Consider the following 17,098-nt stretch of genomic DNA (forward strand, 5'->3'; position numbering starts at 1 on the left):
CACTAGCATCAAGGCAGATTAGGACAGGGCTCTTGCAAAAAGTGGGATTGTAACTGAAATTTGAAAGAATCCAGGATATCTAGGAGGTTGAGATAAAGAAAACATCAGAGGCATGGGGGACAGTTAGGAAAAAGCACACTCAGCAAATGGAGTGTCTTGTTTTAAGAACATCAAAGATGCCAGTGATATTGGATAGTAAAGTACATGGAGAAAATTAAAGTATAAGATTAGAAAAAGGGAAGGACCAGGTTATAAAGGGTTTTAAAGCTAACTAGTGGATAGAGTACTACACCTGAAATCAGGAAGATTTATATTCCTGAGATCAAATCTGGTCTCAGACACTGCCTAGCTGTGTAACCTTGAGCAAGTCATTTATCCGTGTTTGGTTCAGTTTCCTCAACTGTCAAATGTGTTAGAAAAGGAAATGGCAAAGCACTCCAATATCTTTGCCAAGAAAACCCCAAATGAGTCACAAAGAGTCAGTCAAATATGACTGAAATGACTGAACTACAACAAAAGCTAAAAAAGAAGCTCTAGTATATTATGATCCTAGAGATTATAGGGAACCGGTAGTGGTGGATGGCATAATCAGACCTGTAGTTTGGAAACATTACCTTGATAGCAGAGTAGAGAATGGACTAGAATAAAAGACTAAAAGTAGGAAGACCAACCAGAAATCTATTATAATAGTCCGAGGGTAAGGTGGTGGTGACAGAGAAGGGAAGGACATATATATAAGAGATATGAAACATCAGTGAGACTTGGCAACAGATTGATATGGGGCCTGAAAATAAAGAATAGAAGATAACATCTAGATTACAAGCCCTACACAGTTATGGGTAAACCAGGAAGACTGGAGAGATTTAGGGGAAAGTAACAAGGTCAACTTTAGATATGGTAAATTTAAGATACTCATTAAGCAATTGGAAATTCAAGACTGGAGGTCAGGAGAAAGATTAAGACTGGATAAATAAGTATGAGAATTATCTACAAAGAGATGATAATTGAATCTATAGAATTTTGCCTATCTATATAACTCTTAAAAGAACAAACATTTCCTATTACTAAGAGTTTTAAGCCCCTTATTTTGTTACTTTAGTATCTCCCAGAAAGGTAGAAGGATTTAAAGTTGCAAATTGTCTTATTTATTTTCTCCTTCTCCCATCTATCAAGTACAGAAATTTAGTTTTTTAAAAGGAAAAAAAAAATCCTTGTAACAAATAAGCATTATCAAGCATATCAAATTCCCACATTCTCCACCTCCCAAAATGTATCTCTCACTCTTGTATCTTAAATCCATTACCTGCCTCATCATCAGCTCTTTGGTATTCTGGTTTGTAATTCTATCACTCAGAGTTCTCAAGTCTTTCAAAGTTGATTTTCTTTAAAATACTGATTTGTATTTGTTTTTGCCCTTGGGTTTTTAACTCCAGTGTGCTTTCCACTAGAAGACCAAAGTAAAATAGTGTTATTTTTAGTCTGGGTCAATTTAGGACCCACAAAAGACAAGGTACATTTATAAGAAAGATATGAATGGGAATATGATTCAATTTCACCATTCAGTGTTGAGCAATTCTACTAAATTGGTAACTGAGAATTGAAACAAGAAGTAAATAAAACTCAGGAAGAGTTTTGATTGCATTTTGATCCCAAAATATGTTAGGAATGACAACAATACATTGTTTCCTTAACCTTTCAGCCTGAATAATTTAATCAGGAAAAGCAAAGGGCCAATTTCTAAATCCACAATATAAGTTTTCTTAAATTGTGTTAGAAAGAAAATGTTGACAGAGCAAGAAATCAGTGTTTCCAATAGTGCTCTCTGAATACAAATTTTTCTCCTATTTGTGTGTGTGAAATATGAGCTGAAAAGTTTTAGCTACAGACCATCAATGAAAAATATTAATCAATTAGCAAGTAGCCACATCACTTTTTAAAGATATTACTTCAATATTTTAAAGACATATAATTTTATAAACGTGATTGTTCTCATTCTACCATCATAGATTTCAATCATTTTGTATCTTCATAGATATCATGCTGTGATTTAAAATTTAATCCCCTATTGTGATTAATCTGATGATGAATAACTACTCCATGCTTAACTAGACAATTAGGCTGGTAGTTTCTCACTGAGTTAAATTTTTAAAGTCTTTTCAGGTTAGAAGAACTTAGAGGTCCCACTTTTGTGGCATGGCTTTTGAGAACCCATGGTCACCATATATCAATACATCTATAGGAGAACATTAGTTAAGTTTAAGGGATTATAAATGCTTTTTAAACTATAGAAAAGCAGTGAATCTTGAAATAATGTATTTTTGTGGCTGTCAATTTTAGTAGCAGAATCACAGAATCTGAGAGTTGGTAAAGACCTCAGCAGTTAACTAGTTCAATCCATACATGAAAGAATCTTGTCTGTTTTGTTCCCAGCAAATGATTATTCAGTCTCAGCTTGAAGACCAGTACTGAAGGAGAATCAATTACTGCTTGAGATAAGCCATTCCACTTTTGGGCAGTTCAAATTATACTGTTTCAACTGCAGCAATTTGTTCCTCTAATTCATCATTGAATATTCTATACTTTACCCTCTATACACTATTTTAAACATTATTTCTACAACTTCTATTATATTTGCATTAAATGCTGAGAGACAGCATTAAGGGTATAATGGCAGGAAACACAGAAATTGGAAGTTAGAAAAGATGGGTTTGACTCTTCACTTGTTATGGAATAGTTGTGTGACAATGGGCCTCAGCTTCCTCATTTGTAAAATAAGCAGTTAGGCCAGATGACTTTAATCAACTTGTTAAAGGGATTTTCTTAATCTCTCTCTATGTCTCTTTCAGAGGCAGGAGAAGGGGATTTCTAGGTGGAGCAGAGCTGACAGGAGTCTATGTGCCAGAGCTGAAGATTCCTTTATCAAGGAGATGAGGGGGAGTTAAGGAAGGAATCAGTTGGCAGTTGAGGTCTTTGGCCTCTGGATCTCTAGAGAGCAGGAGATCTGTCTTTGCTACTGGCAGTTAAATACAGTTGGGGATAGAAACTGAATAAGGGAATTTGTGAGTGGTGAATGTCTGTTTATTTAGAAAGATAGTTAGTGAATTAATTTTAGGTAGTGTAGGTTAGATAGGCCTGGTCTGGCCAGGCAAGAAGTACCTGCCCTGAGAAGTTAGAATAGGAAGTTTTAGTTGGGATTAGGAATTGAGGTATAGTCATAGGGTATTAGAATAATAATCTCTCTTTCCTCCTTTTTATTTTCTCTCTGTACTTCTCAAATTAAGCTAAGTGTTTTATCAAACTGCTCTCCTCACTTTTGTCAAACTCCTACCATTTAATCCTTATAATCCTGGCAAGCCATGATATCTTGCACCATGTTTAATTGCCTAAAATTTCCTACACTTCTACCTTTTTGTCTATTCTTTTTTTTTTTAAACCCTAACCTTCCGTCTTGGAGTCAAATACTGTGTATTTGACTCCAAGGCAGAAGAGTGGTAAGGGCTAGGCAATGGGGGTCAAGTGACTTGCCCAGGGTCACACAGCTAGGAAGTGTCTGAGGCCAGATTTGAACCTAGGACCTCCCATCTCCAGGCCTCTCAATCCACTGAGCTACCCAGCTGCCCCCTTTTTGTCTATTCTTGAAAAGTAGGGATAGTAAGAAGTGAGGAACAGAAGATTAACAGATTAATCAAACTCCTACCTGGTTTACCAGGCTTGTAAGGATTAAATGTGAGGACAAAAGTGAGGAGAGCAGTTTGATAAAACACTTAGTTTAATTTGAGAAGAACTACAGATAGAAAATGAAAAGGAGGAAAGAGAGATTATTATTCTAATACCCTATGACTATACCTCAATTCCTAATCCCAACTAAAACTTCTAACAACCTATTCTGACTTCTCAGGGCAGGTACTTCTTGCCTGGCCAGACCAGGCCTATCTAACCTACACTACCTAAAATTGATTCACTATCTTTCTAAATAAACAGATATTCACCACTCACAAATTCCCTCATTCAGTTTCTATCCCCAACTGTGAGTATTTAATTGCCGGTAGCAAAGACAGATCTCCTGCTCTCTAGAGATCCAGAGGCCAAAGACCTCAACTGCCAACTGATTCCTTCCTTAACTCCCTCTCATCTCCTTGGTAATGGAATCTTCAGCTCTGGAACATAGACTCCTGTCAGCTCCACCTAGAAATCCCCTTTTGCCTCTGAAAGAGACATAGGGAGAGATTAAGAAAATCCCTTTAACAAGCTCCAAATGTATGATCCTAAAACTCATTTCTAGTTCCTTTCCACTGCCTTAAGCACTCATCCTTTTGTTTTGTTTTTATTATCTTTCCATATGCTACAGTGAAAATTGCCCTATGCATAACTCACTTTAGAACTGTTAGTTTTGTCTGGAGATAAAAGGACTCATTAGTTTCTCTTATCTTGTCCTTAGGTCATATATAGTCTTTATCACACCTGGTTTAAATAATACAAAATAAATCTCTTGTAAGTGTTTAGTACCTCTTTCCACTGATGCTTCATCATGTTCTGGATGTGATTCTGGATTCTCAAAGACTATGTGAGCAGAGTATAGGTTCTAGCTGGTCCCTTCAAGATGGAAAAGTTTTGAGTATGGCAGGTGACAAACTATAATCTAATGTGGGTCAACTGGAAGGCCAAATTTGAAGGTGAGGAGTTTTCACCAGGCTGGCCACAAGGTGATAAATTTTTTTTACTACAGTTCTTCAAGACTATCTATTAAATTAAGAAAGGATGCAGTCTAATAATTATAATAAAGATAATAGCTGGCATTTATATAGTACCTACTATCTGTTAGACACCATGCTATGCACAACAACTCTTAAGAGGTAGGTGCTATTTTCAATCCTCATTTTGTATTTGAGGAAACTGAGGCAAACAGAGGTGGTGACTTACCTAAAGTCACAGAACTAGTAAGTATCTGAGGCTCTGTTTGAACTTAAGTCTTCCTGATTCAAAACTCTATCCATCTAGTTGTTTCAGTCTGTTTTGGGAGGTTGGAGGGAAGTGAGCAAATCCACAGTAGTTAAACCATGAATTCTTGAAGAAATTAATTGCCAAGTAAAGTATGACAGTGAACATTCAAAATTAATTTACTATAAGGATATGAGTTTACCCTGTGTACTCTGAGTTCAGAATATGTAGTATCTTCCTACACACATATGTTGTTTGTTTGAGGGGTTGTATTTTTTTAAGCATCAAGATTTGATTACTTAAGTCAAAATTTTCAGTGTACCAAATGGCACACAGTAATGCTGGAGCAATAACTCCCAAACCTTCTCTGATTCCCAAGGGACCCATTTCTTATATATGGACCTCCAAAATGAAATCTAGCTTTCTTAGAGAAGAGGGAACCAGGAAGATGAGAGAATTAAGTAATTATAACTCTAGAAGGAAAATTTATGAAGCTGAAAAACTCAGGTCACTGATCTTGAGTTCTAGTGTAAAATTCTGAGTACTAGTGTAAAATCACCATAATTTATTTGAATCTTACCTAATCTACTTGTATTTTCCATTTGGTATTAGGTTTGCTTTCTCCAGATTTTGTGTAAAATAATATATTGAATTTAGATTATTTTCTAAAATAACTCAAACATCTTTAGGGCTAAGTTCAAGGAAGGTAGCCCTTCACTGTAGAAAAAACAGTGAATTTAAAGCCCTTCAAAACTGGGCTCCAAATTTTTTTTTCTAGATTTATCCAGTAATCCCTTTCAGGAATATCACTTAGGGTCAAACTGGCTATTTTGTCTTCCTCACACATAGTAGACTGTAGATAATTTTAGGTTTGTGACTTTAAATCTAGACTTAAATGGTCACCAAATAAAATTTCCAAGTCAGTCTGGAAATTTATGGTAATTTAATTAATATAGAGGGAAGGAATTTAAGGAGAAGGAGGAAAGAGGATATAGGATTTCTCCTACTTGGCCTATGCCAGAGGGGGAGTTTTAAATTCCCCACCTCTAGATCTCTGAAGAGGATTAGAAGCTTCTGAGAGAAAAAAGTTGGAAAGTAAAGGAGAAAAATTCAGCCAGAATTCACCGAACGGGACAATAGCTTGTAGCCATGTAGAGCATGCAGCTCTCAGCTAACTCTCCACGCCAATCAGGGAGAGAGAGAGAGAGAGAGAGAGAGAGAGAGAGAGAGAGAGAGAGAGAGAGAGAGAGAGAGAGAGAGAGAGAGAGAGAGAGAGAGAGAGAGAGAGAGAGAGAGAGAGAGAGAGAGAGAGAGAGAGAGAGAGAGAGAGTCCTTGAGGGATGAAAAATCTCAAATATATAGTCCTTTCATCCTTGTGTCTCCTCCTCTAAATTTTCACATCTGCCCATACTTTTAGTTCTCACCTTCTTTGATTTGATTATATCTTTAGTTACTTAACACTTTGTTAAGTTCACCTTTTGTGAGTTACTTGACCTTTTTGTGATTAATTTAACCTTTATAGCTACTTAACACCTTTTTGTATTAGATCTAAAAATAGACTTAGTTTAAAGTTCTAGCTTCACTATAAGGTGAGAACTAAGTACCTTCATTGTTCAATCAGGAGATTACAACTTTATCTTCCCCTAAAGTACAGTCTAAGTAGGGTGGAGTCGTTTTTAAAGTTCACAATACCCAGACAAAGCCTTTCTACCAATTATTCCCCAAAGACTGGAATGTACTCCCTCTTAACCCCTAACAGAATCCTTAGTTTCTTTCAATGCTCATCCCAGATGATCTCAGCATGTTTTTCCTGACCATAACCACCTCTCCAATATATTACCTTATAGTTTTGTGTATATTTTGAAAATATAATACATATTATACTTGTTTTATATTTTATTTATATATTTATACTTAAATACATATATTTATAGGTATGTAAATATCTATATATAACATTTATTTCCTCTTATAGAATATAAGTTTCCAGAAGGCAGAGATTCTTTTTTTGTAGTTATTTTTAATTTCATTATCCTCAAGGCTTAAAGTGGCTGGTTCTTAAAAAATGCTTAATGACTGATTTAATTTGTCATCAAAAGACCTAGGAACACAATCTGATTGTCATTTGCATTATACTTCTCTTGGTCTCAGTTTCCTCATCTACAAAAGTGCTGTCTTCATAGGGTTATTATGGGGAATTGAATAAGATTATATATATATATACATAAAGCACTTCACAAATCCTAAACCCTGTGTCAAGATGTCATTCCTCTTGAAGATAAACTTTAAAACTCCTTTCAGTGCTAGAAGAGCTAGAATTCCCCTAATGCAGGGAATTCTTGACCTATTTGTGTCATAAACACCCATGGCAGTTTGAAGTCTGTACATTCTTTCTCAGGATGTCTTTTTTTTTTTAATTTACAATTAAATTTCAGTTAGTGGTTAGTTATAGAGAAAGATCTAAGTTTTGTAAGGGATATTGATTTTTTTGATCTACGTTCATGTAAAGAACCCCTTGCTTAGGGGGTTTCTGCTCCTTCCTAGGCACCACGGAAGGGCTTTTGCCATCTCCTGCTTTCCGGTGAGTAACTTTCACTCTCAAACCGTTAGCTGAGACAACAAAGCTAGCCTGCACACTACCAAGTCTGGGAGCCCCCTTGTGGCCCGCCCTGCCTTTTATAGAGGGGCGAAAGGGCGGGGCCTGGCGCAAGCCCTGAGAACCAAGCCCTCGAGGGGTTGGGGGGGGAAGTCCTGGGGAAGCCCAACCTCGTGACGTCTCGCGGCGTCCCCCACTAGGGGGCGGGGCCGCCTCAAACTGGCTCTCTGCGACTCGCGCCAGCTGTATTTCCCTCCGCCTCTTCCCCTTCCCTCCCCTCCCTCCTATTCCCCTCCCCCGCAAAAGCGCGGGCTGGCCCCAGGGCCGAGGTTCCGCTGGTCGGGCTCGGACGTCGGGGGAGGGGGGGGGGGAGTAGAAAGAGCGAATGCCTCTTTCCAGCGTCCGGAAGGGCACTTCTCCTTTACCGAGACGATTCCTCGGTTCCGCCGGCATCCAAAGACCTTTACATAGAGTCCGGCTGCCCCGCGTTTCACGGGTCTTTCGGTCCCTCTTACCCGAAATTCCCCCCACTTCCGGTCAGGCAGTAAGAAGCGCCCCTCTCTCCCCTCAGGAGCGCATGCTGGGGTAAGTTGTGAGTGGGGCGGGGTTGGCAGTGAGCTTGAGCAGAGGGTGAAGGAACGGTCCGGCTTCCCGACGAGAGAGAGAGAGAAAGAGATCACGCCTCGCTTCATTTTCCAGATGAGGAAACTGAGGCCCAGAGAAGGGCAGAGCCTGACTCCAGCTCCTTAGCAGAGAGGGAGGGAGCTGATAACCTCCTTCGCCCTGTTTCCTCCTACACCCGCAGTCCTGGGGGGCGCTGGACCCCCATTACTAAAGTGGGATTGATCGATAACAGGCACCCTGCTCAATGAATGAAGCGACTTGGATAGAACAAGCTTTGAAGTGTCCAGAGAACGAGAAGCTGGGCCGGAGGACCTCATTCAGTCCTGGGCATTGAGGACCCGTAGAGCTTGGCGCTAGGTGGAGCTGGGAAAACACAAAGTTTAGATAATAGATAATCTCGTATCGGTTCTGTTTTCTGGAAAAGGGTTGTTTTGGGTTTGTTGTTGTTGTTGTTGTTTTTCTTTTTTACTACAAAGATAGTCTCTTCTTTCTTTTCTTCCTCTTCCCTCTTCTTTCTTCCTCATCTTTTCCTCCCTTCATTTCTTTCTCTTCTGCCACTTCTGCTTCCCCCTTTCTTCTTTTACCTCTTTCTCCTCTTCTACTTTCCCATTTCTCTTCCTTTCTCTTCTTCTCTCCTCTCCCTAGTGTCTGGCACTATTTGAAGATTGAAATGAATTGAATATCTCCCATATCTAGCCCTTTATCTTTGCCCTAATTTCTAGGCCTATACAAGCTCCTCCAAAAAAAAACTTAATGCAGTTTTTACCATCCCTCTTAGAACCAATATTGTGTATTGGTTCCAATAGAAGAATGGTAAGAGATAGGAAAGTGAAGATTGAGTGACTTAACCAGGGTCATTCAGCTAGGAGATGTCTGAGGTCATTTTTTAACTGGGACCTTCTGTCGCTAGGTCTGGCTCTAGATCTAAACCATCTAGCTGCCCCTGTTAATGCAGTTTAAACTGAAAAAGGCTTTTGGGAAACCTTTATTTCCAACTCCAGTGGGCATCTTTAGCGCCTAAATTTCAGTATGTGCTACAGTGAACTTAACTGTCTTCTCCAAACCATGACAGTCCTTCCAACTACTCTGTCTGTCCCCATTAGTTGCCCTGTCTTAAAGAGTCTACCTTGGCATTATCTCTAGAAACAGTTCCCTTCCCATACCACAGAAATTGCCTCTACCACTTAGTTTAAGGCAAATTTACCCTCCCCCCTTTACTTGCTCATAAATTGTTGCACAAGTTTCCTCACCTCTTTAATGCCTTATTTACAGTTGCAAAAAAAGACCCTCCTAATGCACTGTTCTGATTTGGTAATTTCCTTTTGCCTGAAAGATAAAATACAAATTCTTTTGCCTAGTATTTAAAGACCTCTAAAATATAACTCCAAACTATCTTTTCTACCTTATTTCATTTTACTCACTTTTACTCACATTTTATTTGTTCCAACCAACCATATTCATATTGTTCCCCATGTCTGGTATTCAAGAATCTGTAAATTCCATATTGGGATCCTCTTTCAAGGTTCATTCAGATCAGATGCACTTCTCTGAAGTTTTCTTTCCCTATACTATCCAGCCCTCAAAATTTTCTTAGCACTTGCATATAAGATTTAGTGTTGAAAGAAATCTTAGACATTTAATATGGCTCTCATTTTAAAAAATGATTGCACTTAGGCCTAGAGAAGGAAACAACTTAACTGAAATACATAGCTACCAAGCAGCAGAGTTGGATTTTAACCCTGGATGTGCTAACTCCAAATCTAGTACTTCATAAAACATGTATGTCTACATGTAGATGTATACATGCTTTATATACATATGTAGGGTTGTATATGTATATATGAATATATGTATGTGCATACATACATACACATATATCATTTATAAAGTCCTTTACCTAAAACAACCCAGCAAAGTCTGAACTATTTATGATAAAAATAGCACTTAGATCAGTCAGAGGATTTGAATTCATATCCAGGCTCTTCTACATCTGTGTTCTTGAAGCAGATCATTTATCTTCTTTGAACCTTACTGTCTTCAGTTATTACATGACAGTATTAGACTAGATGAACTCAAAAGATCTCATCCATCCCTACATTTATGAAATGTGTTCCCCATTTTACAGAGAAGGAAACTGACTCTTTAAGAAGTATTAAGTGAATTGACTGGTCACACAGCTTGTAAAATATTGGCGCTCTCCTTACCATAAGCCTTAGCATTTTTCATCACTTCAGGCTACCACATCAGCTGCCTGGTGAAGAATATCATGCACACAGAAGGTTATTGTGTATGTCTTATCCATCACATTAGTTCCTAAAGGACAAATGTCTTCCATATTTGTATCCTTAGCATCACTGTCTTGCCACCTAATGGGTCATTAATATATGTTGACTAAATTGATAAAGTTCATAATTCATCTTAACAGAGTAACAGATTAGCACCACTAGGGAATACAGAATTATAAGATGCAATACTTATCCCATGAGGAACTTAGAATTTAGTTGAGACAGAGGCAGCATATGTTAAATACCTAAAAGAATTTGATAATGTAAATGCCATAGAAATTCAGGATAGGAAAAGATCACTGAATTAGAATTTTCACATCGTAAGTTAATAGGGCCATAAATTTTAGAACTGGAAAGGAACATGGAGGGGCTTATTTATAAAGGATTTTAGAATTTTATGAAAATGAAATAGATTATATTGTAGAGAGAGTATATAATTATGCCTTCTCTATAGGCTGGCTGCCATAAAATAAATAACCCCCTTTTAAACACAGTGGCAGGTTTGAAGGTTAAGTGGGAAACCCTAAAGTTTTATCATTCATGACTATTTTTCTTTTTCGAAAGCCAAGGAATATATTAAAATAGAGCCCCGTTTCACACTTTATCTTTCTCACTATTATTATTGCCATAGAATTATACTGTATCTCTTTGATAATATTAATTTGTATCTTTTGTTGAATTCAGGCATTTTGTTGTAGAGAATGAGAGAGAATATAACAGTCCATTCAGGGGTTGTTTTCAGTTTGTTACTTATCTGCTTGTTTTCTATTTTTCCTTGCCTTTGGGTATTTCATAGAATCCAAATTTTAGTGCCTGTCTTACATTGATCCCAACATTATACTCCTCTACTTCTCAGCTCTTTTGATGTGTGGTTCACAATATTTATCTCATTCCCAACTCTTATTCTTATACTAGGAGTCTTAAATATTCACAGATTTTCTAACCTCTCAATTTCTCAGAGCCAAGTTCTATGACCTGCTTCTTTATTTCAACCATTAATAAGTTAACTCGCACACTAGAACTCACCATTACTCTCAAGTGTTCCACTTCCCAAATTAGAACCTTTGGCCACTCCCTTTTCTGACCATAATTTTATATGCTTCTATCCTTCTTAAATGTATCTCCTTTAAGATCTCCAGAAATCATACCCCTTTAATAAAACATTCATTATCTCCATCTCTCGGTAGTTTTTCAGGCTTTTACCCATGCCTGCCCTGATTATATTTTCCTTCTTTTGCAATCTCTATCCAGTAGGTAGCCACTTAAGGTATACACTGTTCTCTGACTTTGATTGCCTTGTCCTATTGGCACTCTCTCGTATTCTATTACCCCTCACCCATTGCCAGATCTTAACTCTGGGTTATTGTTATCATCTACCTTGTCTGTTCCTGTTGAGTAGCAGCTAGATTGCTGTAGAAATTATCTACCCATACCGACTGGGTATATTACATCTTCATATTATCTAACCTGATCTGGGCACTCATTGCAAAGGACAATACTTTTATTCCTAAACTATTTTAAAACTCTTCCCTCTGCAAGCCTCTCATATTTTCCCCATGAAGGCCTTACTTCTTCTTCAATAAGAAAATTGAGACTATTCAACCTGAACTCCTGTTTCTCCTGTTTACTTAATCTTTTGGGGAAAAAAACAAAACAACTCCTGCTTTCTGTCTTAGAACCAATTCTAAGACAGAAGAGCAGCAAAGGATAAGCAAATGAAGTTAAGTGGCTTGCCCAAGGTCATACAGCTAGGAAATGTCTGAGGTCATATTTGAACCCAGGCCTTCCTAACTCCAGGTCTGGAGCTCTATCCATGGTGCTGCCTAACTGCCCCCCATATATTTAATCTTAAAATCCCTTGGTATCACCACTTGTCCTCTCCTCCTTTACTTTCCTCAAAGTCTTTTTTTTTAAACTCTTACCTTCTGTCATAGAATCAATACTGCATACTGCTTCCCAGGCAGAAGAACAGTAAGGACTAGGCAATTTGGGTTAAGTGTGACATGACTAAGAAGTTTTCTTCTCTGAAGTTTTCATTGATCAATTAATTGCCAAATCTGGTGGTCTTTTCCCAGACCTTAGCCTTCTTGACCTCTGCTGGTTTTGTACTGTTGAACTCCTTGATTAAAGATTTTTTTAATCTTTATGTCATTGCTTAGCACAGTGGCCAGGACCACCAGTGATGGGGAGCCTTTTAGAGACTGAGTGCCCAAACTGCAACCCTCTTGCCACATGTGAGGACTCGCAGTCCCCCTTACAGAGGAGGAGGAAGCACTCCCATTGGGCTGCTGGGCAGAGAGGTGGGTGACTGGATAAATGTCCTCCAGTGCCAGTGGAGGAGGGGCAGGGAGCAGCCCCCTCTGTCATTCATGCCATAGGTTCACTAACATGGATCCCTAGTAAGTTTATTAACTGACCTGTCTGACCATTCCTCCATCTCATTTATTAGAACATAATGCTTATTATGCCCCCTAACTGTGGGTGTTCCCCCAAAGTTCTGTCCTAAATTACTTTGTCTTTTCCTTCTATACTTTCAGTAACCTCATAAAATTACTGAGTTTAATTCTCTCTGAACATCTATACAGAATCAGTCCCTGTCTCTTCCTGGACTTTTACTTTCATGTCACTAATTGCCTATTGAATATTTCAAACTGGATGTTCCAGAGGCATCTTACATTCAGTATATGTTAAAACTGAACTGTTTTCCCCCCTTGAGCCCTATCCTCTTCCAAATTTCCCTATCCAAATGTCCAAAGCATTACTATCTTTCTAGTCTCCCAAATTCAGAACATCAGCATTACCTTTGACTCTTCCACTCTCCCTCACCTAACACATCCAAACAATACCTCACATCTGATCCCTTCTCATCACTTACATAGCTAGCATCTTAGTTTTCATCCTCCTCACTTCTTGTTCTACAGACCTGAAATTCACTCCTTCTTAATAGAATGCTTCTTTAAAGATGCAGCTCAAGCTCCATTATCCGCATGAAACTTTTTCATTATCCCCATTTCTAGTGATTTCCCTCCCAAACTACTTTGTATTTAACCACTTTATAAATATATTTATGTGGTATATTTGTACTTGTCTCCTCATTAAAATGTAAATTTTGTTAAATAAATTCTTATGAATTGACTGGTTGAACATCACCTTTACTAGAAACCTTAATCTCAATTAAGAGAGTCAAATAAATTTCTTGTTCAGCTATGTAAGGGGTTTCTTGTAGGGGATGATGTTGAAACTCTAAAATGAAACTTGGTAAATTACTAGTCAAGTTATGTTGTGTGTGTAATGTTTTGATGGTGACTAGTTCATAGTACTTATTTGATTGTCTTTTTCAGCTTGACAACTAATAATTCAAGATATTTACTAGTCTTTAGAAACTTCTATAAGTATCAATTTCTTTTAACAGGTACAGAGATGGAGAGACACATCTTTGCTGCTCCTCTAAACATTAACCACCTTTAAAATTCTTGGTTGATATACTTATTTGTATAGCCTTTATAGTTTCATATGTGTTTGATCTCTATGTGCTCTATTATTGTTGTTTTCTCTAATTTCATGAAGTGAAAAGGCAGATAACTGAAATAGCAAGATAATTTAGAGACAGGTTATATATCAATAGTGTTCTGAACTTTTGAAGTTAGGAAGACTTAAATGTAAAAGCTGCTTCTGATACTTCACCCTCTGTGTGACACTGGGTAAGTCACTATATATTTGAGCACAATTTCCTTATCTGTAAAATGAGAATAAGATAGGAATCTTCCTTCAGCTTTTAGTAAGGATCAAATGAGATAATATATGTAATGCTCTTTGCAAACCTTAAAGCAGTATTTTTTAAGTTAGCTATTCTGTAGCTGTATATGTATAAATATAGGAATGTGTGTGTGTGCATGCATGTGTGCGTGTATGCATGCATACATACCTTTATTTTAAGATGATTGGCCCTGTAATTCAGTATTTTTCTAGAATGTGTCCAGGTTTCTATCCAGTGTTTTATTAGTTTATGTTAACTATATATGGCTTAATCTTCTGTCAGAAAAATCTTTAATTTAGCATAACTTAGTTGAAAATTATTTTCTTGTGAAAAGGTAATTATGATTACCTGAAAACCATTTTAATTTCCCAAAATCCTGGAGTTATGATATCTCATCTGTATCCCTTCTCCCCTTATTTTAAGGTGATTAATTGTGGATAATTCTTTTTTTTTTTAAACCCTTACCTTCCGTCTTGGAGTCAATACTGTGTATTGGCTCCAAGGCAGAAGAGTGGTAAGGGCTAGGCAATGGGGGTCAAGTGACTTGCCCAGGGTCACACAGCTAGGAAGTGGCTGAGGCCGGATTTGAACCTAGTACCTCCCATCTCTAGGCCTGGTTCTCAATCCACTGAGCTACCCAGCTGCCCCCTAGAAAATTCTTTTTTAAAAACCCATATAATTTTTTTTTATCCAATGACTGCAAGTCACACATTAATAAAATATCCTCTGTTATTACAGACATCCCCACTGTCTTCACAGAAACCTCTCCTTAACTGTATAATGTGACTGCAAGGTGAGGAGAGGACGTCAAGTAAGCAGAAGATTGGGAGTAAAGAAAAACAAGATGAATGTTCCTGCAAGTAGTTGTGGAAGTCCCAGTTCTGCAGAAACAGTCAGTGACTTTAAAGATCTCTGGGCAAAACTGAAGGAATGTCATGACAAAGAAGTACAAGGTAAAATTTTTTTGCAATCTTGTCTTACCTTTCTTCACTGATGTTATCTTGAGGATATATATCCATTAAAAACTGAACCAAATCTAGAAAAAGTCCTTACTTTTTGAATGCCAAAGAGATCTGATGCTTTTATAGGGTAATTAACTTCGGTTGACCATTTGTATTCCCACTGGAGTTGGGGAGTCTACAATCACATTTATATTCATGATTAATTGAATGTTAAATACTCTCTTTTATAGTTGGTTTTGTGGGGTGAAGAGACTAGCTATTCCATCCTAGTGCTAAAATTCTTAGATTATAATGCATTTATTGCTGAGATATCACCAAAACTGACCCACCAAAATTTGTGGTTCATTATAAAATCAATCTCTCTAAGGCAATTTATTTAAAGGACTTCATGATGGCATGTACTCAACTATAAAATAACTTAAGGATATTATTACTGCAAGGTCCATCATTATTCTTTAGATACTCTTTTTAAAACTTGGGTTTCCTATAAATTTTTAGCTTTATTAGAACTCCTTAGTGGGATATGTTTCATATAAAATGAATTAACCTCGTCTGATAATGATTTTTAAAATTGTCAGTTTTGCTTTTAAAATTAAATTTCATTTTTTTAATTTCCAAATGAATATATACTCACAGAATAACAGGATTCTGTACTTTATTATACTTTAGTGTTTTTTCATTATTCATTTTTCATTATATATAAATGCCTGCACACTAAATAAAGAAATCTGAAGAATTACATTGATAGTCTGTGTTTTGCTTTTATATTTTTAATTGATGTATTATCTCATGACAGTTAATAAATTAGCCTTAGTTTTACTGCATCTAAAATGAGTGTCCTATCATATGTCCCTTTAATACCTTAGTGTATAAGTAATGTAAGATACTTAAGTTCTAGGTATACATTAGTTAAAAGATCTTAGCCCTAAATTTGGACAATTAGTGAAGGCCAGGCCCAGAGACGGAGAATCCTGGGTTCAAACCTGGCCTCAGACACTTCCTAGCTGGGTGACCCTGGTCAAGTCCCTTGACCCCCATTGCCTAGCTCTTAACATTCTTCTGCCTTGGAACCAATACACAGTATTGATTCTAAGATGGAAAGTCAGGGTTTAAAAAAAAAAATTAGTGAAGGAAAATTAAAGAGAGGCTCCAATTCTCCTGTCTACAATATTTATTATTTTTTAATGAAACTATTTTTTTATTTTCAATTTAGGCTAAACAGACATTTAGATGAGACTATTAATTTAAAGAAGTGATTTCCATAGCCTACCAAATAATTGAACACCCCACCTCCATCCCCTACTCTACCCTCTTCCATTCTTGGGAGTAACTTTTCTCTAGTATGTTTAATTGTGGCCACTGTATAGGTAAATCAGTAGAGCAGCATCAAGTTTGAACTACAGTTGTATTGATATAGATATTAAAAATTTTATATTTCTTTCCAATCTGGAAGTAAAGCAAAAGTAATCTTTTAAATTATGTAGTTTGGAATAGAACAACCAGAAAGATTCAGAAAGACCCAAGTTTAAATCTGACCTCAGTCACTAGCTGGGTGTTCCTGGGTAAGTCATTTAACTTCTGTCTATTTGAGTATAATAAAGATAATAGTTGTACCTACCTCCAAGATACTATTTGAAGATGAAGTAAGATAATATTTATAAAGTACATAGCACAGTACCTGGCACATAGGTGCTTAATAAATGGTTGTTTCCTTTGCTTAATGAAACCAAATGTTCAATTGACTGCATGTTTTCATGAGCATCTATTAGAGAAAAATTAACATTTTGCTAAGCTATAGCATATTTTATACTGTTTATTAATTAATCTTACCTTTATAATTGAAGTAGTTTTAAGAACTTTGTTTACATTACCTACTAGGGTTCTTATGTCATTTGGTAGATTTTCTTAAATGCTAGTTTTTTGTTTGTTCAACAAA

The 17,098-nt window shown here is 37.0% G+C and overlaps 1 protein-coding gene across 10 annotated transcripts in view; it reads left to right on the plus strand.

Annotated features, from left to right (window-relative positions):
* The window catches only part of RBBP8 (RB binding protein 8, endonuclease), a 112,851-nt gene that overhangs the window by 16,832 nt on the left and 78,921 nt on the right, over positions 1–17,098 (plus strand). For 2 of the 10 annotated variants that reach the window (XR_008917694.1, XM_056823786.1), the window contains exons 1-3: positions 7,747–8,119; positions 14,939–15,153; positions 16,647–16,724. Coding sequence is in view for 9 of the 10 variants with exons in the window: in XM_056823786.1 (XP_056679764.1) it covers positions 15,045–15,153; positions 16,647–16,724 (187 nt within the window). In the remaining variant the exon portion in view is untranslated. Of the gene's footprint in view, positions 1–7,727; positions 8,120–8,165; positions 8,516–12,602; positions 12,744–14,938; positions 15,154–16,646; positions 16,725–17,098 lie in introns of those variants that run through there. The other 8 variants (XM_056823788.1, XM_056823792.1, XM_056823793.1 and 5 more) reach the window with 8 other exon arrangements.

The sequence above is a fragment of the Monodelphis domestica genome, chromosome 3, assembly GCF_027887165.1.
Source record: "Monodelphis domestica isolate mMonDom1 chromosome 3, mMonDom1.pri, whole genome shotgun sequence".
Taxonomy (NCBI): Eukaryota; Metazoa; Chordata; class Mammalia; order Didelphimorphia; family Didelphidae; genus Monodelphis; species Monodelphis domestica.